Consider the following 27,807-nt stretch of genomic DNA (forward strand, 5'->3'; position numbering starts at 1 on the left):
TCCCCAGATCCTTTCAAGGCGTCTTACTACTTGTTTCATTTTAAAAAGTTCAGCGTCGAGCCATTTATTATGTTTATTTGGGCGGCGTTTACTATTACGTTTAGGGGCAATATTGTCTAGGATGGCTGTGCTCGTTTTCATCCAGTGATCCCTGAAATCAACACCCTCTTCTGTCTCTGCTCGTAGTTCATATTGAGACCAATATTCCTCTGGGTTGATATGGCTCCTTGAGAGATGTTCTTTTTTTATCTTTGGTTGTGTTTTATAATTTAGCTCCATACACTTCATCCACTTTTCCTGCAATGACTTTAACCTCTTTGAAACCAGGATGTCACAGTTTCCTTGACGTCTTTATCACTTGAAAACTGCTGTCCATGGAGAGATTTCTTCAAAACTTGGAACAAGAAATAATCCGAGGGAGCTAGGCATCACAGCAGCTATGACTAACTGAACGGTCTCCATCTGAAAATGTGGCACAGAATTGGCTTCCAGTCATCTGAGCCTTTCTTTGGTATGCTGAAGTATATGGGGTATCTGCCTAAGCCCATTCTTCATCCGGTACCTGCTCTGTTGCACGAAGATCCAGTAGCCTTTGTACCATTGCCTGGACTCTGAGGGTTCTCTTCAGCCAGCTGGTTGGAAAATCTACAAAGAAATATGAAAGTGGGGCACAAAACTTGATTTTATAAACTTCTCAAACAACTTCTAAGACTCAACGATATGCGTCTGTCTGAGCCCAGACTGACCAAAATGCCAACAGTCTGTCTCTTATCTGGGGGAGGCTTGGCACCCGTCCTGACAAACCATTGTGCTTTCTTGGAGGTTGGGGAGGGATGAAAGCCAGAGGCTTGCTGTCTCCTACTCCTGCTGAACCTCTGTCGTGACTCCTGAAAGGACCTATGTGTTGCTTGACTTGCTGCATAAAGGCATAATTTTTAAGAGTCTCAAAAAGTTTCACATTCCATACCCCAAGTCGTCTGGGGTCTGGTGTCCAGGAAGGCTTTAGGGTGACTTCCTTTAACGCTGACCATCAGGTCATCCAGACCCTTGCTAAATAGCATCTTCCCTTGAAAGGCAAGCCTGCTCATACAGGCTTTAGAGGCTGAATCTCCTACCCACTGTCTGATACAGAGCATCTACTGGGTGGAGATAACATAAGCTGACACTATTGTTTCTTCCCTTTTATGTTACACCTTTTCTATAATAATTGTAGTTCTTCCCCACTACCCTATTGTTTGAAGTAGGTCCATACATTTTATCAGTTTTTACTTAGATTTTGATGTTATTTAGTATCCCATGTTTTTATGTAATTTTATATTGTAAACCGCTTAGAAACCTGAATAAGCGGTTTAAAAAATCTTTTAATAAACTTGAAACTTTGCTTAATAACTCTGATGATATCATACAGAGCATCCACTATATAATTCACACCAGATAGGAGCATTTGGGGATAAGAACATAAGAAATGCCATACTGGAACAGAGCAAAGGTCCATCAAGCCCAGTATCCTGTTTCTAACAGTGGCCAACCCTGGTCCCAAGTGCCTAGCTAGATCCCAAGTAGTAAAACAGATTTTATGCTGCTTATCCTTGGAATAAGCAGTGGAGTCTCCCAAGCCATCTTAATAATGGCCTATGGACTTTTCTTATAGGAAATTATCCAAACCTTTTTTAAACCCTGCTAAGCTAAATGACTTCGCCACATTCTCCGGTAATAAATTTCAGAGTTTAATTACACTTAGTAGCTTCATTGCATGCCCCCTAGTCCTAGTATTTTTGGAAAGAGTAAACAAGCGATTCACATCTACCCTTTCCACTCTACTCAGTATTTTATAGACCTCTATCATATCACCCCTGAGCCGTCTCTTCTCCAAGCTTAAGAGTTCTAGGAAAGTTGTCCCATCCCTTTTATGGTTTTCATCGCCCTTTTCTATACCTTTTCTAATTCCACTATATCTTTTTTGAGATATGGCGACTAGAACTGCACACAGTAATTGATTATAATATTTTCATCTTTGTTTTCCATTCTTTTCCTGATAATTCCTAACGTTTGGTTTCTTAGGCGCCACCACATATTGAGCCAAGGATTTCAACGTGTACTCAGAAATGATACCTAGATCCTTTTCCTGGGCAGTGACTCCTAACATAGAACCCAGCATCATGTAGCTATAATTTGGGTTCCTCTTTCCCACATACATCACTTTACACTGCTCACAGTAAATGTCATCTGCCATTTTGACTCCCAGTCTCACAAGGTTCTCAAGGACAAGCAGGCAGCATATTCTCACACATGGGTGACGTCACCGACGGAGCCCCGGTACGGACACTTGAAAAGTGAATCGCAACTTTAAGTCTTAGAAAGTTCTTGATCAGCCCCCACCGCGCATTCGCGAGTGCCTTCCCGTCCGATGTAGGAGTGCAGTCCCTTAGTTTCTGCGGAGCTAAGAAGACGTGTTTCAACAGTCGTTGAAAACTTTTTTGCCTTCCCGCTCTCACGTCAGTGGCTTTTCAGTCATTTTCATGTTATTTTTTCTTTATTATTTTATTTAGTTACCTTCAGTAAAAAAAAAAAAACCCTCTCTTTTTTCTCTCTCACAGGTTCGGCCCGGCGGGACATGTTGTACCACCTTGGCCTCCGACTTCGTTTTGCCAAGGTGGTCTTCCCGTCAATGTTACGCCCGCAGACGGGATTTAAGAAGTGTGGTCGCTGTGCTTGGCCCATCCATCTCTGTGACTGACCCACATCACTGGTGTCTCTAGTGTTTGGGACCGGTGCACCTCCTGGAAACCTGTTCCGGATGTTCATCTCTTCAGAAGAGGACTTTGAAAAAACGTCTTCTGCAACAGAAACTACTGTTCGGTGTCGCTATGGAAGAAGAGCTGACATCATTACCGACATTGATGGCACCGACCAAGACAACACCGTGTACATCGACACAAGCAGAAACATCTCCAGTGTTGCAACCTCCTGTGGGTAAGCCAGATAAGAAGCCTTCCCCTACCCTATCTGGGACTCGGGTCAAAATGGCATTGAGTCAAGTCATGCTGACCTTGAAAAAGTCCCGTAAGCACCCAGTCCTGATCTCAGTGAGTGCCTCGACATTGTCTTCCTCATCACTGGACCAGAGTGCTGCACCAGGGATACCGGCGAAAAAGCCAGCAGTACTGGTACTCTCCCCTAAGCAAAAAATTGTTAAACTGCTTCAGGAGGAATTGGGTGAGCATTTTCAAATGCTGGTGCCAGCCCAACTTATGGCCGCATTGGTACCGACTGTATAGGCCAAGTCAACACCAGCTGTTCCGGCGGTTCAGTCTGGGCAGATAGCAACACCAACCGCACCTCTGATTGATGCTCCACCATTGCGGAGACCATCGACACGGGAGCCAATTGACCCCACTCCACGGCACCAGTCGTCCTCGACACAAACATCCAGGGAGACTACTCCAGTGCAGTCCCGAAAAGCCACTAGTAAAACCAAGCATCTGGAGGCTTTGACACCGTGTCTTCAACACTGTCCTCTTTCCATTTATGATTCTGATTTGTTTGGGGACTCAGAGCAAGAACCACTTTCTTCTGAGGATGAGGATTCTTCAGCTTCAGCCTCACCTCAGCGTTCTCCACAAGGATCTACTTTGGAGCGCTCTTCTTTTCCCAAGTTTCTCTGCCAAATGTCTGAAGAGCTTTCCATCCCTCGGGAAGAGGACTCTAAATATTCTAAGCAGTTCATGGAGGCCTTAGATTATGACCAGCCACCTAAAGATCTTCTAAAACTTCCACTACATGACATCTTGAGAGAGTCTTTCTATAAGAATTTGGAAATGCCTCTCTCTGTTCCAGTGGCTCCTAAAAATTTGGACTCCCTGTATAGAGTGATTCCTCTCCCAGGCTTTGCCAAACCTCAACTCATTCATGAATCTTTGGCGGTAGAATCCACCTTAAAGAAATCTACAGGAGCTAGTGTCTATGCCTCTGTCCTTCCTGGCAGAGAGGGTAGGTCAATGGACAAATTTGGCAAACGCCTATATCAGAATGCCATGTTGGCCAACCGAGCTGGAAATTACAATTTTCATTTTTTGTTTTATTTAAAACACCTGATAAAACAATTTTCAGCTTTTCAGAAATACATTCCATCTCGCAAGTCTTTAGCTTTTCAACAACTTATTGCTTCTACTTTCCAACTGCGGAAATATATGGTACACATCACCTATCACACCTTTGAGCTCACTTCACGTGCAGCAGCCATGTCGGTAGCGTTGAGACACTTGGCATGCCTTCGTGTTTCTGAGCTTGATGTTAATCATCAGGATCAATAGGCCAATGCACCCTGCCTGGGGGATGAGCTCTTTGGCCCTTCTATGGACACAACCACTCAGAATATTTCTGCCCATGAGACCCATTGGGACACATTGGTCAAGCTGAAAAAGAAGCTTCCACCTCCTAGAGCTTTCCAGCCTGCTTCTTCATATCAATGCAGGTATACTGTTAAACCTGCTCCTCCTGCTGAACCTAGAAAACAGACGCAACAACCATGTCAACAACTTAAACAGCAGCAGCCTTTTTGACGTGTTACACGGGAGCATAGCCAATGTTCCTATTTTCAGTCTTCTCCCTCAGCCGATCGGAGGACGGCTTCAACATTTCATCAGTCATTGGGAGCTCATCACCACAGATCTCTGGGTTCTAGACATCATTTGACAGGGGTATGTTCTCCATTTTCATACTTTGGCTCCAGATCATCCTCCAAGAGAGTCTGTTTCAGATCCTGCACAGTCCTCTCTTCTCCTTCAGGAGATTCAATCCCTCTTCCTCCTAAATGCCATCAAGGAAGCTCCTCTCTCTCAACAACATCAGGGATTCTACTCCCGTTTCTTCTTGATTCCCAAAAAGATGGGAGGACTGCGACCCATTCTGGATTTCAGAGATCTCAACAAATTCCTCGTCAAGGAGAAATTCTGAATGCTCTCTCTCAGTCTGCTTTATCCTCTGGTGGATCAGAACATCTGGCTATGCTCTCTGGATCTCAAGGAAGCCTATACTCATATCCCAATTCATCGAACTTCCCAATAATATCTCCACTTCCAAGTGAATCAGCAACCTGGCATCTTCTCCCAGAGTCTTCACGAAGTTTCTGATTGTAGTGGCCGCATCTCTCCGATCCCATGGTCTTCAAGTCTTTCCTTACCTGGACAACTAGTTGATCAAAGCTCCTTCGACTCAGGGAGTGGCTTTGGCAACATCTCAGACTATTGCCTTTCTTCAAGCTTTGGGATTCGAGGTCAATTTCCCCAAATGCAATCTCATTCCGTCTCAATGCCTTCAGTTCATTGGGGCTATACTAGATATGGTTCTCATGAGAGCATTTCTCCCTCCAGATCGACTTCATGCTCTCTTCAGCCTGTGTCAACAGGTGTTCTCTGTTCAGACCATCTCTGCGAGACGCATGATAGTTCTCGGCCACATGGCTTCCATAGTGCATGTCCTCAGTGGACCCTAGCTTCTCAATGATCTCAAGCGACAGACTGGCTATCACAACATATCTCTGTGACATCATCTCTTCTGCAGTCGCTTCAATGGTGGATGGCCTCATCCAATCTATCCAGAGGTCTCCTGTTTCACTTGCCTCCTCATCTCAAGGTGATCACGATGAACGCATCTCCTTATGCTTGAGGAGCGCATATGGATGGCCTTCAAACCCAGGGTCATTGGTCCACCAGAGAGCGGAAGTTTCACATCAGTTTTCTAGAACTCGGAACGATGTATTATGCCCTCAAGGCTTTTCAACATCTTCTGTGCCCTTAAGTCCTCCTCCGCACAGACAACCAAGTAGCAATGTGCTACATAAACAAGCAAGGAGGTATGGGCTCTTTTCTCCTATGTTAGGAAGCACAGAAAATCTGGCTTTGGGCGACAGCTCGCAATCTTTTCTTAAAGGCTGTCTACATTCAAGGTGAGAAGAATTCCCTAGCAGACAACCTCCACAGAATTCTTCAGCCTCACAATGGGGCACTCCACAAGTGGACTTATTGCAGCTCCCCACAATCACAAGCTGCCCTAGTTCTGCTCCAGACTATACTCTCCTCACCGTCTGGAAGCAGATGCCTTTTTTCTGGACTGGACGAGCATGTTTCTTTACGCTTTTCTGCCCACTCCTCTCATTCTAAAGACTCAAATGAGAGTCAGCCATCATGATTCTCATTGCTTCTTGGTAGCCCCGGCAGCATTGGTTCTCCCTTCTACTTTAACTCCTCCCAGCCGCACTTCTCTTCACAAAACCACCAGCAGCGGCTCCTACATGCTTCCTGCAGCTAACTCGAAAGCCTTTCCTCTAGGGTTCCGTGTCAGTGGCTGGCTGCATGTAGGAACCGCGGCTGCAGCTTTCTGAAAGAAGTGTGGCTGGGAGGAGAGAGCCGGCCAGAACAGGTAAACACTCGCAAGAGGGAGGCAGGATCTTGGGAAACAGAATAGAGGGAGGGAAGGACGAAGAGGAGTGTGTTGGGACATAAGAGAGAGGAGGCACTTTGGGACACTGAAGGGAGCACAAACTTCAGACAAAGGAAGAAAGGAAGGAGGGAGGGAGGGAGGGGGCATGAACTTGGGACACAGGAGGGAGGGAGTGGAGCATGAACTTGGGACATATGATGGAAGAATGGGAAGGAGTGAGGGAAAGAGATACTGAGGTGAGGGAGGGAATAGAAAGGGAGAATTGTTGGGCATGATTGTCTGAGTGAGAGGGAAAAAGAGATGGAGGGAGGGAGGGGAGCATGAATTTGGTACATAGGATAGAAGAATGGAGGGAGTGAGGGAAAGAGATGCTGAGGTGGGGGAGGGAATAGAAAGAGGAGAATTATTGGGTAAAGGCAGGGAGAGGAAATTATTGGATGGTTGTAGGAGTGGAGTGAGGTATAGATGCATGGGGAAGAGAGAGATGAGAGGGAGAAATGTTGGATGTGGTTGCGAGAAAACAGTGCAATGGATGGGGACACAAGGAGGTGAATAAGGTGGGAAGCATACTAGGATCAGACTTTGGGATGGAAAAAAGATGCTAAGAGGGAAGGCTTCTGGGCCAGCCACGGGCAGCATGGTGGAAGGGATCAATGTTGGATATGGTGGAGGCAATGGAGGGAGAGGTGTGACATGGTGTTGGAGAGAGGTAATACAAGGCGAAATATTGGGTATGGGACTGGTGGGCAGAGGTGAAAGATGCTGCACAAGATGCATATGGTCTGGGTGATGATAGAGGGGATGTGGTAGTACAAGTGGTGGGAGAGATGCACCCTGGGAGGGAAAAAGAGTGTGCTTTGTGTAGTTTAATTTTTTTGTAGTGTCTCCTATGATAACTGGTTACCATAATGTATTAGTAAGGTTATATTGTATGTACAATAACCCCATCTGGGACCGTCTAGTTGCAGGGAAACATGCTCAGGGCTCCCACTGGTTCTGTATTATGATGAGTTGTATTAATATATATTACAATAAAATAATTATTTATTTATTTAAAATTATTTATAACCCGCCTATCCACAAATCTAGGTGAGGAACAAAATAACATACAAAATACACTAAAAACAACAATAGAAATAAAGTGCATAATATAAATTATATGTAATAATTAGATTATGCACTTTATTAATTATGCACTTGACACCACTCCCCTCCCCCCCCAGGGCCCTGGAAAAATTGTCTTGTATGAAACCGGTCCCTGGTGCAAAAAAGGTTGAGGACCAATGATATAAAGGGCAAACCTTTTGTGGAAATTAAATATATTATAGCACAATTTATTAAAAAAAAAAATCTGCTTCCCACTATGAAATCCTAATGATATTTCTCTGAATGAGGGCGTCTCAGCCTCAGTATTTGAAGGTCACAAATGGTCCCAATTTTCCAAATGTTCACAAGTGTTCATGTGGTCTGTTTGTATTGACTTGACCTAAGAGCATGATTAATTGGCATAGTTTGTCGCAGAAAAGAAAATGCTTTTATGGCCCTCCAGTACCAGGGTTAGAGAACCCCTGTTTTATAGAAAACTATTAGCATGAGTACCTGAATGTAAACCACTTAGGCAATAAGTGGTATATAAATACTAAAATAAATAAATAATTATAGTTGCTCATTTTTCTTCTACAGGACTGAAGCAGCAAGCAAGATGGGAGCATTTCTAGACAAGCCAAAGATGGAGAAGCATAATGCCCAAGGACATGGTAATGGACTGCATTATGGGTTAAGTAGTATGCAAGGTTGGCGAGTAGAGATGGAGGATGCACATACAGCTGTGATTGGTCTGCCAAATGGACTCGATGGATGGTCATTCTTTGCTGTATATGATGGACATGCTGGATCCCAGGTTGCCAGATACTGCTGTGAGCATTTGCTAGATCACATCACAAGTAACCAGGATTTTAAAGGATCTGATGGACAGCCCAGTGTGGAAAGTGTAAAGAGCGGAATCAGAACAGGTTTTCTACAAATTGATGAACACATGAGAGTAATTTCAGAGAAGAAACATGGTGCAGACAGAAGTGGGTCAACAGCTGTGGGTGTTATGATTTCTCCCCAGCACATTTATTTTATCAACTGTGGAGATTCAAGAGGTTTGCTTTGTAGGAGCAAGAAAGTTCATTTCTTCACACAGGATCACAAGCCAAGCAATCCACTGGAAAAAGAGCGTATACAAAATGCAGGTGGCTCTGTAATGATTCAGCGTGTGAATGGCTCACTTGCTGTGTCAAGGGCGCTTGGTGACTTTGATTACAAATGTGTTCATGGGAAAGGCCCCACAGAGCAGCTTGTTTCACCAGAGCCTGAAGTTTTTGAAATAGAAAGATCAGAAGAGGATGATCAATTCATCATCTTAGCCTGTGATGGAATCTGGGATGTTATGGGTAATGAAGAGCTGTGCGATTTTGTAAGATCCAGACTTGAAGTCACAGATGATCTTGAGAAAGTTTGCAATGAGATAGTTGACACCTGCTTGTATAAGGTAGGTTATTTTTTTAGTAAAATAATAGTATTTTTCTAAATATGTAAGATACAGATTTCTGATATTAAGAACAAATGAACCCCTAGGGAAGGGAGAGTTTAAAAGAGAGAGCACTGAGGGGAGAACAAAACAAAAGTGAAAAATGAAGAAACAAAGCAGAAAAAAGTGAACAATACATATAGAATATAAATAACAGAATATTTTAGTTTAGAAAATAAAGCATGTTACTTAAAAATTGGCTTTATATATATATTTAGATAATGGGAAACTATACTGTATACAAGTTTATATAAATGACACAACTGTAAATATACAGGACTTGAAGCCTTCACTTTAGAAGAATTTGTAACATGTAATGTGATAGCTCAGATTCCTTTAACAACCCTTTTATCCATTCCATATCTTATGTACCATTTTCTTTTATTCTGATATCCAATAGTGTCTTGCACAGTGCAACCTGATATTGGAGGTAATTTTAGAACTACATTCTATGTGAAACCAAATAGAGCACCGAATAACGTATATACTCGAATTTAAACCTGGATTTTTGGGCCAAAAAATGGCCCAAAAATAGGAGTCCCAGTTTATATTTGGCCCAGCGCCCACCCAATCCCCTTCCAGACTTATTGCAGGTCTCTGCCAGGCTCTGTATCCTGTCTCCCCTCTCTGCCCATCGTACTTCCTCTGCCGCTGGAATCCCTGGTGGTCCAGAAATGTAGCGGGCAGGACCGAGCTTTCCACGCTCCTGCCCCGCTGCTAACCTGGTTGGTCGGTCGCTGCTGTGAGTTCTGACTTCAGCCGCTGAGTGGTACCGAGCAGGAGCGCACTGGCGCCGCTGCTGCTGCTCGGCGCTGAGCAGCTTCCTGAATTGCTCCCGCTACACCTCTGGACCATCAGGGATTCCAGCGGCAAAGGAGGTACAATGGACACGGCAGTGATGGGGGGGACAGAGTGGCAAGCCTGGGAGGGAGGGAAGGGGGCTGTGTGCAGTGCCTGGCATGGAGGGGGCTGTGTGCAGAGCCTGACATATGAGGGAGGGAAGGGAACTGTGTGCTGTGCCTGGCAGGGCACTTGAATATTAAGCCGCCCAACCATTTTTCCTCCTTTTTGAGGAGAAAATGGGAGTCTCGACTTATATTTAGATCCGATACATATTCGAGTATGAATGGTATATGTATAAGAATACATCAGCAACAATCATGCATGTACTTTTTTAATTTTATTTCTCTATTTATCACATTTCTTTATTAACAATCAAGTATAATATATAACAACTTGAATCAGATCAATAATTTCCAAAGGAAAAAGAAGAAAAAATAAATTTCTATTCAATTATATAAATCACAATACTTTGAGAATGGACTTTAGGATATTAATTTCTAGAAGAGAATTATACAATTGATCAAACGAGAAAGCACCAATTACGACAAAAGCCAGAATTATGACAAGTTACATATCTTAAGTTACAGATGTTGCACCCTCTCTAGATTCTACAAATTCTAACAGCTGTTTAGGCTCCAAAAACAAGTAATTCCTTGTCTGATATGTAATAAAACATTTGTCTGATATGTAATAAAACATTTCACAGTAAATTTCAACAAAATAGTTGCCCCCAGGGCTAGGACTCTTGGCCTTAATGCCAAGCATTCCTTTCTGTGTCTCTGGGACCTCTGAGACATGTCAGGAAATATTCGCACAGTAGAGCCCAAAAACTGATCATTTATATGTCGGAAATAAAGACGCAATACATATTCTCTATCACTTTCCAAAGCAATAGTTATCAGCAAGGTTTTTCTTTCCGTTTTGACCTCAAGCGAACTTTCCAAAAAAGCTGTTAAGAGCTAAACTTTGTTGCTCAACTTGCGAAAAAATAGTTCCACAATCAGTACTTAAAGTTGAAAAAGAAAGTTCGATATCACCTGCCATAATGCTTCCATATCAGTTTTTTTTGGCTTTTCAAGCACCCCAAAATGAATGGAAGAGATGCCAGAGCTTGGCAACTCTCCTACTGCTTCTTCTCCCAAAGAAGTTGGTGCGGGAGAGCCTCTAACACTGAGGTCCGAAATCTCTATTCTGGGTTCGGCTAACTCAGTCTCTCCAAGCACTGGTGTGCTTCCTGGTTGGGGCGTGATCAGCTGCTGCTCTGAGCTTAGAGACGCCCGGTCAGAGTGGAAGCCAAGATCTCCCAAAGTTGTCAGGCTTTCCCCCGAAGTAGGGCAAACCGGCTCGCCGGAGAGAGAAAAGGCTGCCGGTAAGGTCGTCTGCCTCAAGCGCTGCGGGGTTCCCTTCCTCTTTCCCATTACAAATGGGAAAGGCCGCTAGAACTGGCGCGAGTGGGGAGCTGACTGCTCAGAGCCTCCCTCTCAGGCATCTGCTCTCGATGCCATCTTAGCCCGCTCTCATCATGCATGTACTTTTAAACAATTAAGTGAGCATTCCTGGGTGACGGGCAGAGAGACATGTAGATTTACACCATTCTCAGAGTAAGCAGAAATCTATGTGTATGCCTAGTGGTTACACGTTTAGGGGCACGTGATAATGTGAGTGAGGGTAGGCCTGGAGCTACACGATGGGTGCAGGTAAAGGAAAGTACTATTTATCAGATCCTCTCTCCCACTCCCGACCACTAGTGTTCAAAAAGTATCCCTTTGCCCTTTGAAGGGACGAGGACTATCTTATAAGTAAGGGGAAAGTTGGATATGTCCCAGTGAATAAACTTGGAACAGTAGGAGGGCCTAATTAATAAGGGAAATACCTAGATGGCTTGCAAAAAATGAAGGCTCCTGGTACTAGCATTGGTTTTGTCTGAGCTCAAGGAAAGAGAAAGGAAGAACTAATAGACCAAAAAGAATATACCAAAATCCTGGATTTCAGATTGCCCATATGTATTGGTGGTATCTGCCTTGCACAGCACTTGGACTGATTTTGTGAGTAAGTTGGTATGGAACTATTGGGTGAAGTTAGCATTCTGGTATGGAGCTGTTAGGAGAGGACAGTGTGATTACAAAGTGTCAACTAGCGAATGTTGGCGGAGATTGGTGGAGACTTGAGGTGAAAGAAACTTGGGGAGGAATGGAGAGGGAAAGATTAAAGAAGGAAAGAAGAAAAAGACAGGGGTAATGGAAAGAAAAACAAACAAGAAAATAAATCAACCAATTAAAATGAGCAGGAAAAAGAGCAAAATAAGCTTCATAAAACAAAATACTAAGAGTGAAAATGGTAAGAGCATAAATTTTTAAAAAATACATTACCTGCTTTCTAAAATTTCACTGTATCAAACTATGCTCCTTTTAAAGGAAACAGCACAAAATAACTCCTCAAAAGAGTTGCCAAGAGATACTTAACAAGATGCACAGCAAAGGCAAAAAAAGTCTGAGGATTCAGAGAGTGTAAAATGCTAGCCAGTCACCCATAGGGTAATAAATAAATAAATAAACACATTTACTGTTTCCCGCTGGCAGCACCCTCAGACTCATGTCGAATACCAACTCAAGAGCCGAACTACTTGTGACTCTCAGTGGGTCATATATGTGATCAGGTATCCCTACGGGCTGTTATATGTGCGACGTATGGGTAGAAAAATCAGAACCAGGTTGACCGAACACAAGAGCAGATTGCATTTGGCTGTCAGATCTGCGCCTCTTGTCCCCCACTGTTTGGAGCGGGGCCATGATTTTCATCAATTGACGTGATTTGTGCTTGAACAGATTTCAGAAACTTTTAAGGGTGACAAGATGGCTCATATCCAACTTAGAGAACAATTTTGGATCTTTCACCTTCATACTGTTTCCCCTCAGGGGCTGAATGACTGTATCGAGTGGAACACTATTGTTTAGTTTGGGGCTCCTCCTCTGTTTTTCCTCATTGGTTCTTATTGCTCTGACGTTGCTTTTGCTCAGCTTTTTAGCGCACTTGCGTGTCTCTTCGTGCTCTCCCTTCTCCCCTTCAGCCGGCTCCAACTCATCTCAGCGTTCCTGATGAAGGGATATTATTCTCCCGAAACCGGGCTTGGTTGAACCTGATATTGCGTCTGTCACCTGCATTTTTCAGGCTTATTCAAGCTAAGTCGGCTGTGGCCTTTTTCTTTCTTTGGGAGTAGGCTGGGAAGGATTCTTTGAGTGTTTTTTGCTACTTTTTCACTCTCTGTCACTTATCCTTTATTATGGTTTAGCACTGATTTGCATTTTGATTTTGCACACGTGGGGCAATCCATGATGGTGTGCAGGCAGAGGTGAATCACCTTTGTCTGTTGCGTGTAAGCACTGGAGTTCTCACTTCGCTGACCCTCCACACTGAGATTGTCCCTCTTTCTAAATTTTTTTTATCTTACTTTATTTTTTTATTACCCTATGGGTGACTGGCTAGCATTTTACACTCTCTGAATCCTCAGACTTTTTTGCCTTTGCTGTGTATCCTTTTAAAGGAAAGACAGGCTAGGGTAAAAGAGTGGAGGAGTGGCATATGTTAAAGATAATATTAAATTATCAGAAGTGCTGAGCATAAAGGGTAAAAAAAATTTTCTCCAAATGTCACTTCAGAATTTACAACTCATTGATATCCATAAAAGATAAAATAGAAGGACTAACATCACAACAACCAGATACAGACAACCTAGCACATCACTTTCAGGAAAAAGTCAAAATAGTGAGGACATAATTAACACGTGACCCAGAAGATAACATAGATCTTCACCCAACCACATACAACGAGAACGAAGGGATCCCAGCTGACAGATGCTGGTCAAAATTCACCCCAGTCAACACAAGGAGATCTAAGCTGGCTGTAGAGAATGTCCAAAAATCACTATTACTTAGATATATGTCCAACTAGCCTGCTAACTCATGCCTCCCCGCCACCTCACTAACTTTTTGCTATGGCTGACTAACCTAGAAAACTGATGCTTAGAAAAGGGATTCTACCTCAAAACAATGTTAGCTATAGCATCGATACCTATACCTAAAGCTGCAAACCTTGACCTGACCAAAATAGAAAACTTCAGGCTGGTAAAGGGGATTCCATGCACTGCCAAATTACTTGAATTCTGGGTAAGTACACAACTAGCTAAATTCATAGATCAAACAGATGGATTCCACAAATCACAACATGGTTTCAGACTAAGGCATAGCACTGAATCCCTGTTACTTGAACTAACAATTAAAATAAGATATCAACTCAGCAATGGCAAACAATCCTGCTACAATTTGACATCTCATCGGCGTTTGATACAGTGGACCACTCTCTCTTCTCAAATTAAATGAACTTGGAGTACAGGGTGTGGTACTACAGCGGTTTGAACAGTAGTACAGCGCAAGGATAAATGTTGAATTTGATTCCCCAGTGAAGTTTGCATATTTGATATGGCCTCCCATATGGATTCCATAGTAATTACCTTGGGCCTTTGTAAGGGAACACTCTCAGTTCCAAAATTCCCTGCAGTTCTCACAGTACCAGTGACCACCTCAGTTATCAAAGAAACTTCTTGGGCTCCCAAAGCACCTGTAGCCTCCTGAGTGCTTGAAGAAGCTGCTTGAGCTTGCTGGGTTCTTGAAAACTCCTCCTTCCAGGTCAGTCCTCCCACTCAGAGAAGACAACAAGAGGGCATCCCGAGCTGGCACGTCGGAAAATGACTCCGCCGTCACAACGGGGCAGCTAGGCGGACTCTGCTCGTCCAGAGATAAGGTGGCTATTTGCCTGTTTACTCCCTCAAAGAAGTGCAGCAAGTTCGTCAGACAAGATCTGCCTTTGCTGAAACCGTGCTGGTTGGTCCTCATCAGTCCGTGTCCGTCAAGGTGATCAATGATGCCGTCCTTGATCAACGCCTCTACCATCTTTCCCGGTACCAAGGTCAGACTCACTGGTCTTTAGTTTCCCGGATCTCCCCTCAAACCTTTTTTGAAGATCAGCGTAACATTCGCCACCTTCCAGTCTTCCAGAATCTTTCCCGATTTGATCGACAGATTGGCTATTAGTTGAAGCAGTTCAGCTATAGTCCTTTTCAGTTCCTTGATGACCTTAGGATGGATGCCATCCGGTCCCGGGGATTTATCGCTCTTAAGCCTATCGATCTGCCTGCATACCTCTTCTAGACTGACCATCAACCCTGTTAGTTTCCCGTCTTCATTTCCAGCATATAGCCTGATGGGTTCTGGTATGCTGTGCATATCCTCTTTGGTAAATACAGACGCAAAAAGTGTGTTCAGTTTGTCGGCAATTGCTTTGTCCTCCTTTAGCACTCCCTTTATTCCATGGTCATCCAATGGTTCCACCGCTTCCTTTGCGTGTCGTTTCCCCTTAATATATCGAAAGAACGACTTGAAGTTTTTCGCCTTCATGGCTATTTTTCCTCGTAGTCTCTTTTGGCCCCTTTTACCACCTTATGGCACCTGCGTTGATGTTGTTTGTGCTTATTCCAGTTTTCGTCCAGTTCTTGACCTTTTCCATTCCTTAAACGAAGTTTTTTTGTCTCTGACCGCTTCCTTCACCTCTACAGTGAGCCATGACGGTTCCTTGTTCTTTTTCCTCTTGGATCCCTTGTTGATACGCGGTTTATGTAGATTTTGTGCCTCGGTGACTATGTCCTTAAAAAGGGACCAAGCTTGCTCTAGCGTTTATACAGTGCTTATCCTCTTCTTAACCTTCTTCCCCACCATGGGTCTCATCCCTTCGTAATTCCCTTTTCAGAAGTTCAGTGCCTTGGCTGTCGTTCTGAACCGATGTTTCACCCCTGCATCCAGGTCAAAGCGGTCCTGACCAATTGGATCATTAAGCTAACCAGATGGTAATTGTCATTAGTATGGAAAAAGAATGCTTGTCCTATAGATGATATAATGAGGCTCCTGGCCTTGTAGATGGCTCTCCTTGTCAAAGCTGGTACTGTTGGTGCCTTACAAGATGGTCAGCAAAATGACTACATACCAGTATCAGTGTAAATCTCCTTCTGTAGGTTTCTCACCAGAGAGAGACATCCTAAATGTTCCTTGGAATGTCAGTGTCCAGTGCTGCAGGAAGTCTGGTATCAGCCATGACAGTATTGTCCTCAAAAGATTGTTCCTGGTCTAGTCAGAGTTTGGTTCAAAGGCCTCAGTTAGGTAATGCTGCTTCATGAATACATATAAATCATAGTCATTTTACTTGTAAAGAAAGTAATTTTATAATGGGTTACCTAATTTGGGGGTATTTTACACAAGTTCCAAAGTTATCTTTATATTTTTATAAAATAGCCTTAGTGAACCTGCAGAAATAACTGTGGCTAGACAGTAGGTGTAAATGTACATGTGTATTTTACAAAATAATTATTTTGCAGTTTGTGGCTTTGCTCAAATTATACTGCCTCCCCATTCCATCACCACCTGCAGCTACACACGGGTCAACATTAGTTATAAAATTATCTTCATGGTATATGCACATATAAGAAAATTATACATGAAAGTCCTTTTTAAAATTAGGGGAGATTCATCAAGATGTGGTAAAAGATTACCCTTTACCATTCCTTTATGCCCTGTGGGATTCAGCATCCTGCCCGGTACTGCAGATTGCTGAATCCCACCTTACAAAAATAACACTGAATGCGAGCTACCTCAAAGCAGTGTTATTCCCGCAGCTCTGGAACCATCAGGCCACAAAGTCATGGCCTGATGCTCCCAGGCTGCAAAGAGAAGGTCCTCCCCCCAAACAAGATTTCCTTTCCCAGGGCTACCTGATGGTCCAGAGCGGGAGATCTGGGGGTTTGGAGGTTGTTCTGGCAGGAGCAAGATACTGTCGCTCCTGAAAATGGTGCTTCTAGTAGTAATTGCATCATTTCAAGAAGAAGCCAGTCTGGGCCTCGCTCCTGCCTGAAAACCCTCTGGAACCCAAAGACTACCAGTGCTCTTTAATAGACTTCCCCGGGGGGGGGGGGGGAATGCAGGCAGTAACAGGGTACCCTGTTCGTGTGGCCCAATGTTCCCAGGCAATAAAATAGCTGGGAAGGTTTAACCATTATCTTTGGGCTCTAATTCGACTTATGGTGTACCACCACAAGTTGTGTTAGGGCATTTGCGTAATAATGAAATGCAAAATGTATATCTGCATATTTTGCATCTCACTACTACCTAACCCTTAGCAACTTAAATATATTGTTAATAAATTGTTAGAGATCTTGGAATTATTATTTTGTTGTTGGTGGAAAAATTACTTTAGTTTGTGTTTTCCTCCTACAGGGAAGCCGAGACAACATGAGTGTCATTTTGATCTGTTTTCCAAGTGCACCAAAAGTATTTCCAGATGCAGTGAAGAGAGAGGCAGAATTGGACAAGTACCTGGAAAGCAGAGTAGAAGGTGGATCATTTAAAAAAAATTAAGTTACATATTTAAAAGCCCTCACTGTTTTACATATTAGTTTTAACTAAACCGTAAAGTGCCCTTGTATATGTATAGTGTACATCCTGTGGCTAAAGCACTTCTGTAGCACTGGCTGTAGGTTGTATAGCTGTGCTTAAAATAAAAACAAAAAAACTTGCAGTCCTGAGGATTATGCTCTATATAACAGTGGAAGAAAGCCTGGAAGTTTAGTTCTGGCAATGATTGAAGTGCCATTGCTCGCTCGCTTTCTCATTTACATGATTATGCCACCCAAAGATAATATGTGAGAAAAGAAGGTTATTGCTGTAATACACATTAGAGCTAAGTATCCTCTAAGATATTTAGAAATGCACAATATCAATTGTTTGTAATTACTATTTAAGTGCAAGCTAATAAATGGTGATATAATCTATAATTTATAGAACTGCATGAGATTGTCACCTAGGGAACAGCTTGAGTTCCTGAGCTGCTGACATCTTGAATATATTATATTGGACAGAACATCATTTAATTTTGCTTGCAAATGTTGAATCTAGATATATAAAGAATTTTGAATACAAGGAGGTAGAGTTTTTAATATATTGCTTTGTTTTAAGTACAAATCCTTAGAATCAAGGTATAATGGTTTTAAGCAACATTTTCTTAAGACATTGGGCTCCTTTTACTAAGCTGTGCTAGCGGTTTTAGCGTGTGCGCTAGACACTAATGCTTCCATTGAGCTGGCGTTAGTTTTTGGCGCGGGGTTAGCGCAAGCTAAAAACACTAGTGCACCTTAGTAAAAGGAGCCCATAGCGTGTTTCTCACTCAGTACCTAAAATGTGTGAATTCTTACACAACTGTTAGTTTTTGTCTATTATGTTTAACCAGATAAGACTCAGTTGACCTTTCAGATTGAATAGTTAAATTTTCTTCATCAAACACATGGAGCTCAATTCATCAAATTTGTGACTTCAAGCAATTTATGAAACAGTAATTTTGAATTAAAATTGTACAATTTGTATACCTTTTTTCAACTCACTTTGAGTTTGGATTTGGAAAATAATATGAGCCCTGATTATCTTGCAAACCCTCCCCCTAAAAAAAAGTGGAGACCGAAGATATTCAGCTTTCTAAACTAAGGGCTCCTTTTACAAAGGTGCGCTAGCATTTTTAGCGCACCCTAACTAAAAAACTACTGCCTGCTCAAGAGGAGGCTATAGCGGCTAGCACATGCGATTCTGCACGTTAAGGCCCTAACACACCTTTGTAAAAGGAGCCCTAAATGCTAAATTTTCTCTCCCAGAACTCAAGAAATATATTACCGTATTTTCACGTAGATAACGCGCACCCGTGTAAAACGCGCACACGGGTATAGCGCGCGGAAAACACAAAATTATGTACAGAAATTTTTGTATACCGCGCACACCCGTATACTGCGCATGCTGCCCGACTCTCCAGTCGCCCGCCCCGACTCTCCTCTCCCCCTTGAAGTCCTGTCCCCACCCTGAAAGCCTGATGCCCCCCCCGACGTCTGATTCATCCCCCCCCCCCCCCCGCAGGACCGCTCGCACCCCCACCCCGAAGGACCGCTCGCACGCACCCCCACCCTGAAGGACCGCTCGCACCCCCACAGCCTCCCGACCCCCCCATCATGTAGAAGCTCCTACCGGTGTCCTGCTGCTTCCCCTCTTGCCCCGCCGACTCCCCGACACGATCGGGGCAAGAGGGAGCTCAAGCCCTCTTGCCCCAGCCAACCACGGCACCCCCGACACGATCGGGGCAAGAGGGAGCTCAAGCCCTCTTGCCCCAGCCAACCGCGGCACCCCCGACACGATCGGGGCAAGAGGGAGCTCAAGCCCTTTTGCCCCAGCCAACCGCGGCACCCCCGACACGATCGAGGCAAAAGGGAGCCCAAGCCCTCTTGCCCCGCCGACTCCCCAACTCCCCGACAATATCGGGCCAGGAGGGAGCCCAAGTCCTCCTGGCCCTGGCGACCCCCCCCCTAGTTGTTCGGGCCAGGAGGGAGCCCAAACCCTCCTGGCCACGGCGACCCCCTACCCCCACCCCGCACTACATTACGGGCAGGAGGGATCCCAGGCCCTCCTGCCCTCGACGCAAACCCCCCCTCCCCTCAACGACCGCCCCCCCCAAGAACCTCCGACATGGGCCCTCCGACAAGAACCTCGGGTTGGGCCCATGTGCCTCAGGCCCCGCCCCCAGGCTCCCGGGCCTATTCTGATTGGCCCAGGCGCCTTAGGCCCCACCAGTAGCCGGAGCTTTGGGATGGATGGGCCAATCCGGCCTCATTCCGTCGTTGGCTGCCTGCCGGACAGGCGGGTTTGGCTCCCGTCTGTCCGGCCAACAACAGAAAGGTACGGGGAAGGGGGGTGGGGGTGTCGTGGGGGTCGGCCAGGGGGGTCGCGGGTCGGCTGGGGGGCGGTCGGAGGTTCTTGGGTGGGGCGGTCGTTGGGGGGAGGGGGGTTTGCGTCGAGGGCAGGAGGGCCTGGGATCCCTCCTGCTTGTAATGTAGTGCGGGGTGGGGGTAGGGGTCGCCGTGGCCAGGAGGGTTTGGGCTCCCTCCTGGCCCGAACAACTAGCGGGGGGAGGGGGTCGCCAGGGCCAGGAGGACTTGGGCTCCCTCCTGGCCCGATATTGTCGGGGAGTTGGGGAATCGGCGGGGCAAGAGGGCTTGGGCTCCTTTTTGCCCCGATCGTGTCGGGGAGTCGGAGGGGCAAGAGGGCTTGAGCTCCCTCTTGCCTCGATCGTGTCGGGGGTGCCGCGGTTGGCTAGGGCAAGAGGGCTTGAGCTCCCTCTTGCCCCGATCGTGTCGGGGAGTTGGCGGTCCTTCGGGGTGGGGGTGCGGGTGCGTGCGAGCGGTCCTGCGGGGGGTGAATCGGACGTCGGGGGGGGGGGGAACTATGTAAAAAAAAATTTGTACAACGCGCTCACGCATATACTGCGCAAGGGTATGCACGGTTTGTAAAAACATGTATAACGCGCGCGTTATATGCGTGAAAATACGGTATTGACTTTATTATACAGTAGTATGCATGAAACACACTGTCCCTTTTTGGATATATGGTGATTACTCAGTATTCCTAACATTAGGAAACATATTGAGCATGTCTATGCTGTGATTTCAGCCTGAATAAAAAAAAAAAAAAAACATCAAAAATTATTCACTGATATTTAAGATTTCTATGCCCCCTAAAATCTAGGCAGTTTACAAAGCAACATACATATGCTTCCTCATTTAAATACTGAAAACCACTTTATAGGTTTGGTTGGAAAAGGAAATTAAGAAGACATAAAATGTTGACAACACAAAAATATTTGTAAACCTATAAAGGCTGTTCTGTGGAACTGAGGGCATGCTCATATATGCAAAAACAGACAGTTTGTATTTTGTTGCCTTAATTCATTGTGACTAGTACTGTATATTTAAGGAGAATTGATGTGATGCACTTGAGAATATTGCACAAATAGAAAAGTGACCTGACTTTTTAAAACTTGGCAGTACTAAAAATAAACAAAACAAAAACCCCCAAACTCTATTCAAAAGGGAAGGTTTGCGGTAGAGAAGGGATGATCAGGGTTTTTGACTAGAATAGTGGATTACTCTTAAGTGTTCTTTCCCATAAAATGCCAAGTAATATCTGTCTCTCGTATAGAGTGCATGCACAATAAGTACGTGTGTTCCTCTCTTTGATAGGACAGAGTTGCCTTTGTTATTAGTCGGTGTTCAAATGTATAATGTAGTAGCCATAATATATAATCACTTCAACAAAAGAAGCCTTGAGGCTTCATTAGTGGTGATATGGAACATCATTTGCAGACAAACAAAAAAAAATCTTATGTACAGCAAATTTATTTATTTGTTTATTTATTTACATTACTTACATGCCACTTAAACCAAAGTGGCTCACAATAAAGCAGGGATCTCAAAGTCCCTTCTTAAGGGCCGCAATCCAGTCGGGTTTTCAGGATTTCTCCAATGAATATGCATTGAAAGCAGTGCATGCACATAGATCTCATGCATATTCATTGGGGAAATCCTGAAAACCTGACTGGATTGCGGCCCTCAAGGAGGGACTTTGAGACCCCTGCAATAAAGCATACATAATTAAACACTTACTCTAGCCTTTCATAAGGGCCTCTTAAACCAAATACAGCTCTGTTTTTTTCCAAAAATTCTTAACTGGCAAATTCTATTTAATCTGCCTAAAGTTAGGCACCTATATCGGAGTGCCTAGCTGATGTAGGCACCTAACTTAATTGATTACTAGACTTAATCAGCACTGATAATTGGCACTTAACATCTTATAATTGGCTTTAATGGGACTTAATTGAAAGTTAAGTGCTTAACTTGAAAACCAAAATTCTAGAAAATGTAGGTGCCTACCTAAAAGTGGGTGTGGTTAGGGGGTGAATCATGGGCTTATTTTTAAGTTAGCTACCTCTTTGTGAATTAGGCACTGGTATTTAGGCAAAGAAAACCCTGGCATAAAGTGGGTGCACCTAAAGTTAGGATGCCTAGTGACACCTAAGCCTGATTCTGTACAGTGCACCTCATTTTTACAGCATCATGCTTAGTACCTTACTAGTTCAGCGCCAATTTTTTTAGGCAGACTGTGGGCCTTTTCTATCAAACTGTGCTAGCATTTTGTAGCGCAGTGAGCCACGGTGAATGGCCCGCACTGCTCCCGACACTCATAGAGTTCCTTTGAGCGTCGGGAGCATCGCAGCTCTTTGCGCTACAAACTGCTAGCACAGTTTGATTGAAGAAACCCTGTGTGTGTGTGTATATGTATACATAAATATATAATCAGGCTATAAATGAACAGAAGATGGGACAGCCTCTTTACGTGATACATGTTTGAAAAATATATTATTTTTCTGTAGTTTTTAAATCAAAATAGCTATATGCTGATAGTAACAGATTGAAAAATAATAAAGTGAATTGTGACACATAAAGTTTGGACACTAGCTGCTTCATTACTTTTTTAAAGATGTCAATAAGGTTTAAAAAATTGACTCACTAGACGTTAAGTTAGGTGAACAGAATTTCACTGCAAAACAAATACAGTCAAACCTCAGTTTGTGAGTAACGTGGTTTGCGAGTGTTTTGCAAGACGAGCAAAACACTCGAGCAAATCGTGCCTCGCAACAGAGCGTTGACTCGATTTGCGAGCGCCCTACACCTGCGAATGCCCCCCTCCCCGAGAACTGGCATCACCCGCCCAAACACAAGCCCTTACCCCAATCTGGTGCTGGTGCCTGAAGATCCTGCCTATTGCCTGGGCTGGGCCTTGAGCATCTGCGCATGCTCATGGCCTTCTGACTCCCGCTTTCTCCGAGATAGGGAGCCAGAAGGCCTTGAGCATGAGCAGATGCTCAAGGCCCAGTCCAGGCAAGAGGCAGGATCTTCAGGCACCGGCACGTCCTGTGAGTTGGTGCTGCATGCCGGTGCCAGATTGGGGTAAGGGCTTGTGTTTGGGGGGGGTGATGGGGTGATGCCGGTTCTCAGGGGGGGCGTTCACGGGCGAGGGCGATGCTGGTTCTCGGAGGGGGGTGGAAGCACGCCAGTGGCCTCAGGAGGGGAGTCTTTTTGGGATATGGTGGGGTGAGGTGGAGTAGTGCCAGTGGCCTGGGGGGGAGGGGGAACCAGTCAAGCGAGTTTCCCTTACTTCCAAGCAATTTGATTTATGAGCATGCTTCTGGAACGAATTATGCTTGTAAACCAAGGTTCCACCATACTTATATCACAATCTAAAGGTTACACGGGTCAATCTCTCAGCAGTTATCTGAGTATTTGAAATTGAAGAGAATTCACTCTACAAAGAAGGGTGTTTCAACAAGAGAACAATCTGAAACTTATTTCAGAATCATACATCTTAAATAATAAAATGCTAGCCCGCGCATGCGCGCGACACGTGTTCCCTGATCCCTTTTCTGTCGGGATGTGGCCGCACGAGTGCGCATGCGCGCTTACTATATCACTGTCAGAAGACGAACCGTCACAGAGGGAGTGAACACGGAGTCCTGCCGTCCCTCAAACGTAAGTCTCCTATCCTCCTTTGCCCGACTCTAGCCTCTGCTCCTCACCAGTCCTGCCTTCGGTCCTGTCCCTGTTAAACCGGCTGCCAATAACAAAGCCAGATGCCATGGATTCTTCCCTTTTGCCAAATTGCTAAAGGCTCTGCCGGTCTCGATCCTGTCCATCTCTGAAGTTACTTCCTGATTTTGAGGGGCGGGATCGAGACTGGCAAAGCCTATAGCGATTTAGCAAGAGGGAAAGCCCCCGTGATGTCTGGCTTTGTTATTGCCAGCCGGTTTAGTGGGACCGAGACAGGACCGAAGGCAGGGCTGCTCACAAAGGCGCACGCCGACAACTGAGCGCAAGACGGAGGCGCGCGCCAAATAAAATTACAGTTTTTAGGGGCTCCGACGGGGGGGGGGGTTTGTTGGGGAACCCGGCGCGCGCCTCTGCGCTGCGCTCAATTATCTGGCCGCGCCTTTGTCCCGGCGCGCTTTTGACCTGACACCCTCCCCCCTCCTTCCAGCGGCCGACAAACAACATGGAGGACTGCTTCCGGGAGGAATCGGCTTCCAGCTTTATATGTCAGGCCTGACTTGCGACTCCATTGGAAGAAGCAAGGAGTAAAAGGTGATGGGCAGAGAGAGAGATGAGGTGTTGGAGGAAAGAGGGGAGAGGATATGCTGGATGGAGGAAGCAAGACAGATACTGGTTAGAAGACTGAAAATAAAGGGGGAAGAGAGAGAAAGAGAAGATGCTGGAAGGGAGGAGATAGCAAAAAAAAAAAAACCAAAACCCAAAAACTCCCCAATAAACAAACAACTGGAGAAATAGAAGCACATAGAGATGCAGAAAAATAAATGGAGGAAAACTGAAAGATAAGGTTAAAGTCAGAGATGGATGTAGGAGAGGAAGTGAAGACAGGAATGAGAGAAGAGCCAGATAGACTGCAAACCCTGGTAAGAAAATTGAGAGAAGAGAGCAGAAACTGAGATAAACATGAATAAAATGGCCAGACAATAAAAGTAGACTGCTTTCTTTTTATATTCCAAAGTGTATAGTGTTTTTTCTCTTTCTCTGCTGTTGAACTGCATATTGCTGGACAGGGGGAGCAGGAAGAGGTGCTGATGGACAGGGGGGGAGGGAATGAAGGGAAGCCTACTGCTGGACAGGGGGAGCAGGAAGAGGGGGGAGGTAAAATAAAGGGAAAAGGGCTGCTTTTTGATAAGGTGAGCAGTGATGGGGTGGGGGAGGACACAGGGGAGGTAAAAGGAAGGGAGAATGAACAGGGGGAGCAGACAAGGGGTGGTGGTGGACAGCCAAGGAAAAAAAAGAAAGAAAGAAAGATAGAAATACAGAAAGCGGCTAAGGAGAGAGAAAAAGAAATAGACAGACACACACACATATATTCTAGCACCCGTTAATTTAACGTGCTATAAGACTAGTACATACATAAAATATAGAATAGAAAAATTATTTATTTTCAAATGGCCAGACTTGAATATTATTGGAAATCTATGGACATATCCTCAAAACATGAAGTGCATGCGAGGAGACCTAAACCAAAAAAATTCTGCAAGGAAGAATGAGAAAAAATTCCAGTTGCAAGAATATAAAAGTCTTTTAATTGGCTATGGGAGACAGTGGAAACTTGTTAAAGGAGTATCCATACTTCTGCACCTGCTGTAGTCATTGTTTTCTCATTTTGAATCTGTAAAAACACTGCAAAGATATGTTTACTTTTTTAACTTTGAAATTGTCAGCTGTTCGTTTAAGGATTCCTTGAAACATACAATTTGACCAGGGGTACTGAACATTTGCATACAATTACATTTTTATTTCCTAATGCCCCACCTTGCCATCTCCATAATTTCCTAAGCCCACCAAAGAGAAGAGCTTGTACAGCAGTGGTCTCAAACTCAAACCCTTTGCAGGGTCACATTTTGGATTTGTAGGTACTTGGAGGGCCTAAGAAAAAATAGTTAACGTCTCATTAAAGAAATTACAATTTTGCATGAGGTAAAACTTTTTATAGTTTTTAAATCTTTACTTTTGGCTAAGTCTTAATAATAATATTGTAATTTATAGCTAAAGAAACATATGATCAAGAAACTGTTTTATTTTACTTTTGTGATTATGATAAACATACCGAGGGCCTCAAAATAGTACCTGGCGGGCCACGAGTTTGAGACCACTGTTGTACAGAATTCTACAAAATGCTGACAATGCGGATGATACCAAAATCTGCAATAAAGTAGACACCCCTGATGGTATGAATAACATGAGGAAAGGCCTTAAAAAATTGAAGAATGATCTGAAATATGGCAGCTAAAATTTAATGCTAAGAAATCAAGGTCATGCATTTGGGCTAAAAAAAACCCCAAGGGGACGATACAGTTTAGTGGGTGAAGAACCTTTGTAGTATGTGATGATCTTAATGTGGCCAAACAGCTAGAAGATGCTGGAGTGCATAGGGAAAAGTATGGCCAGTAGGAAAAAGAGGTATTGATGCTCCTTTATAAGGCTTTGATGAGACCTCATTTAGAATATTGTGTACAACTTTGGAGACCATGCCTTCAAAAAGATAAAACAGGATGAAGTCAGTCCAGAAGAAGGCAACTAAAATGGTCGGTAGTCTTCGTCATAAGGCATATGGGGACAGACTTAAAGATCGCCCGCATTTGGAGTACTGCGTCCAATATTGGTCGCCGTACCTTAAGAAGGATATGGCGTTAGTCGAGAGGGTTCAGAGGAGAGCGACGCGTCTGATAAAAGGTATGGAAAACCTGTCATATGCTGAGAGATTGGAGAAGCTGGGTCTCTTTTCCCTGGAGAAGAGGAGACTTAGAGGGGATATGATAGAGACTTATAAGATCATGAAGAGAGAGTAGACAGGGACAGATTCTTCAAACTTTTGAATAATAAAAGAACAAGAGGGCACTCGGAAAAGTTGATAGGAGACAGATTCAAAACAAATACTAGGAAGTTCTTTTTTACCCAACGTGTGGTGGACACCTGGAATGCGTTTCCAGAGGACGTGATCGGGCAGAGCACGGTACTGGGGTTCAAGAAAGGATTAGACAAATTCCTACTGGAAAAGAGGATAGAGGGGTATAGATAGAAGATTACTGCACAGGTCCTGGACCTGCTGGGCCACCGCGTAAGCGGATTCTGGGCATGATGGACCTCGGGTCTGACCCAGCAGAGGCATTTCTTATGTTCTTATGTTATCTCAATATGTATACTTGAAATTAAGACGTCATAGACTCAGGTGTAATCTAAGGAAATTTTTTTTTTTACAGAAAGAGTGGCAGATGTGTGGAGCAGTCTTCCAGTAGAGGTGGTAGAGACAAAGACTGTGTCACTCTAAATTCAAAAAAGCTTAGGACAGGCAAGTAGGATCTGTTAAGGAGAGGAGACGATAGTGGGTGCTGTGGATGGACAGACTGGATGGGCCATTTGGCCTTTATCTGCCATCATATTTCTGTTTATCCCAGGACAAGCAGGCATGATATTCTCACATGTGGGTGACGTCATCTACAGAGCCCCAGCGCGGACAGCTTTTCAAGCAAACTTGATTGAAGTTTCAAGTTTGCTATGCTGCACCACGCATGTGCATGTCTTCTTGCCCACTAGAGGGTGCATCCCCACCTCGTGGTCCTCAGTTCAGTTTTTTCCGCGGAGCCAGAAGCCCTGTGGAATTTGTGCTTTTCTAATTTGCCTTCTGACACCGCGGCTGAGTGGTTTTTTCTCGGTCGCTGTGCTTAATTTGTGTTTTTATTTTGTTCGTGTTTCTTTTTTCGTCAAAAAAAAAAATAACCTTTTTCGTTCGGCTCCGGGGGCTCCCGGTAGCCGCGGCCGCGGGACCTCGTTCGTTCCCGTCCAGTTTTTGGGCCCATGTCCCGTCCCTTGACAGGCTTTAAAAAGTGCACCCGGTGCGATCGGCTGCTTTCCATCACCAATCCCCACCGGTGGTGCTTACTTTGTCTGGGTCCTGAGCACCCGACCGACTCCTGCACTCGGTGCTCTACTTTTCAGCCGAGAGCTCTCCGCCGCCGTCGCGCTCGGATGGCGGAGCTCTTCGCTGTCGACCCCGCGGCGGGGAAGGCCTCGACGTTGGCCTCGGCTCCCTCGACCTCGCCCCGACAGCCTGCTTCGTCGAAGCCGGCGTCCTCGACCCCGAAGTCGACGGTGGGTAAGTCCTCACTTCCTTCTTCTCTTCCAGCCTCGAAGAAGCCATCCTCGGGCTCATCGACGGGGGCGGGTGGGTCGTCCTCGGCCCCGCCCCGAGCGTCGAAGTCGGGTGCCCCGCGGGAATACTCGAGACCGAGGTCGCCCTCGAGGGAGCACCCACCGGCCCAGGATCTGCCGACTATGATGGGGGTTCCCGTCTTTCAAGACTTGCTCCGTGCGCTCATTGCCTCGGAACTGTCCGGTGCCCTTGCGCATCTCCAGCCGTCTTCGGCCTCGTCGG

General features: G+C 44.8%; 1 protein-coding gene across 5 annotated transcripts in view; it reads left to right on the forward strand.

The window, feature by feature from the left end:
* Window positions 1-27,807, forward strand: part of PPM1A (protein phosphatase, Mg2+/Mn2+ dependent 1A) — a 130,391-nt gene that overhangs the window by 23,788 nt on the left and 78,796 nt on the right. For all 5 annotated transcript variants that reach the window (XM_033952495.1, XM_033952494.1, XM_033952497.1 and 2 more), the window contains 2 exons: window positions 8,125-8,977; window positions 17,176-17,293. In XM_033952495.1, the coding sequence (XP_033808386.1) occupies window positions 8,144-8,977; window positions 17,176-17,293 (952 nt within the window). In that variant the 5' untranslated portion in view covers window positions 8,125-8,143. The remainder of the gene's footprint in view (window positions 1-8,124; window positions 8,978-17,175; window positions 17,294-27,807) is intronic.

Source organism: Geotrypetes seraphini, chromosome 7 (assembly GCF_902459505.1).
Source record: "Geotrypetes seraphini chromosome 7, aGeoSer1.1, whole genome shotgun sequence".
Taxonomy (NCBI): domain Eukaryota; kingdom Metazoa; phylum Chordata; class Amphibia; order Gymnophiona; family Dermophiidae; genus Geotrypetes; species Geotrypetes seraphini.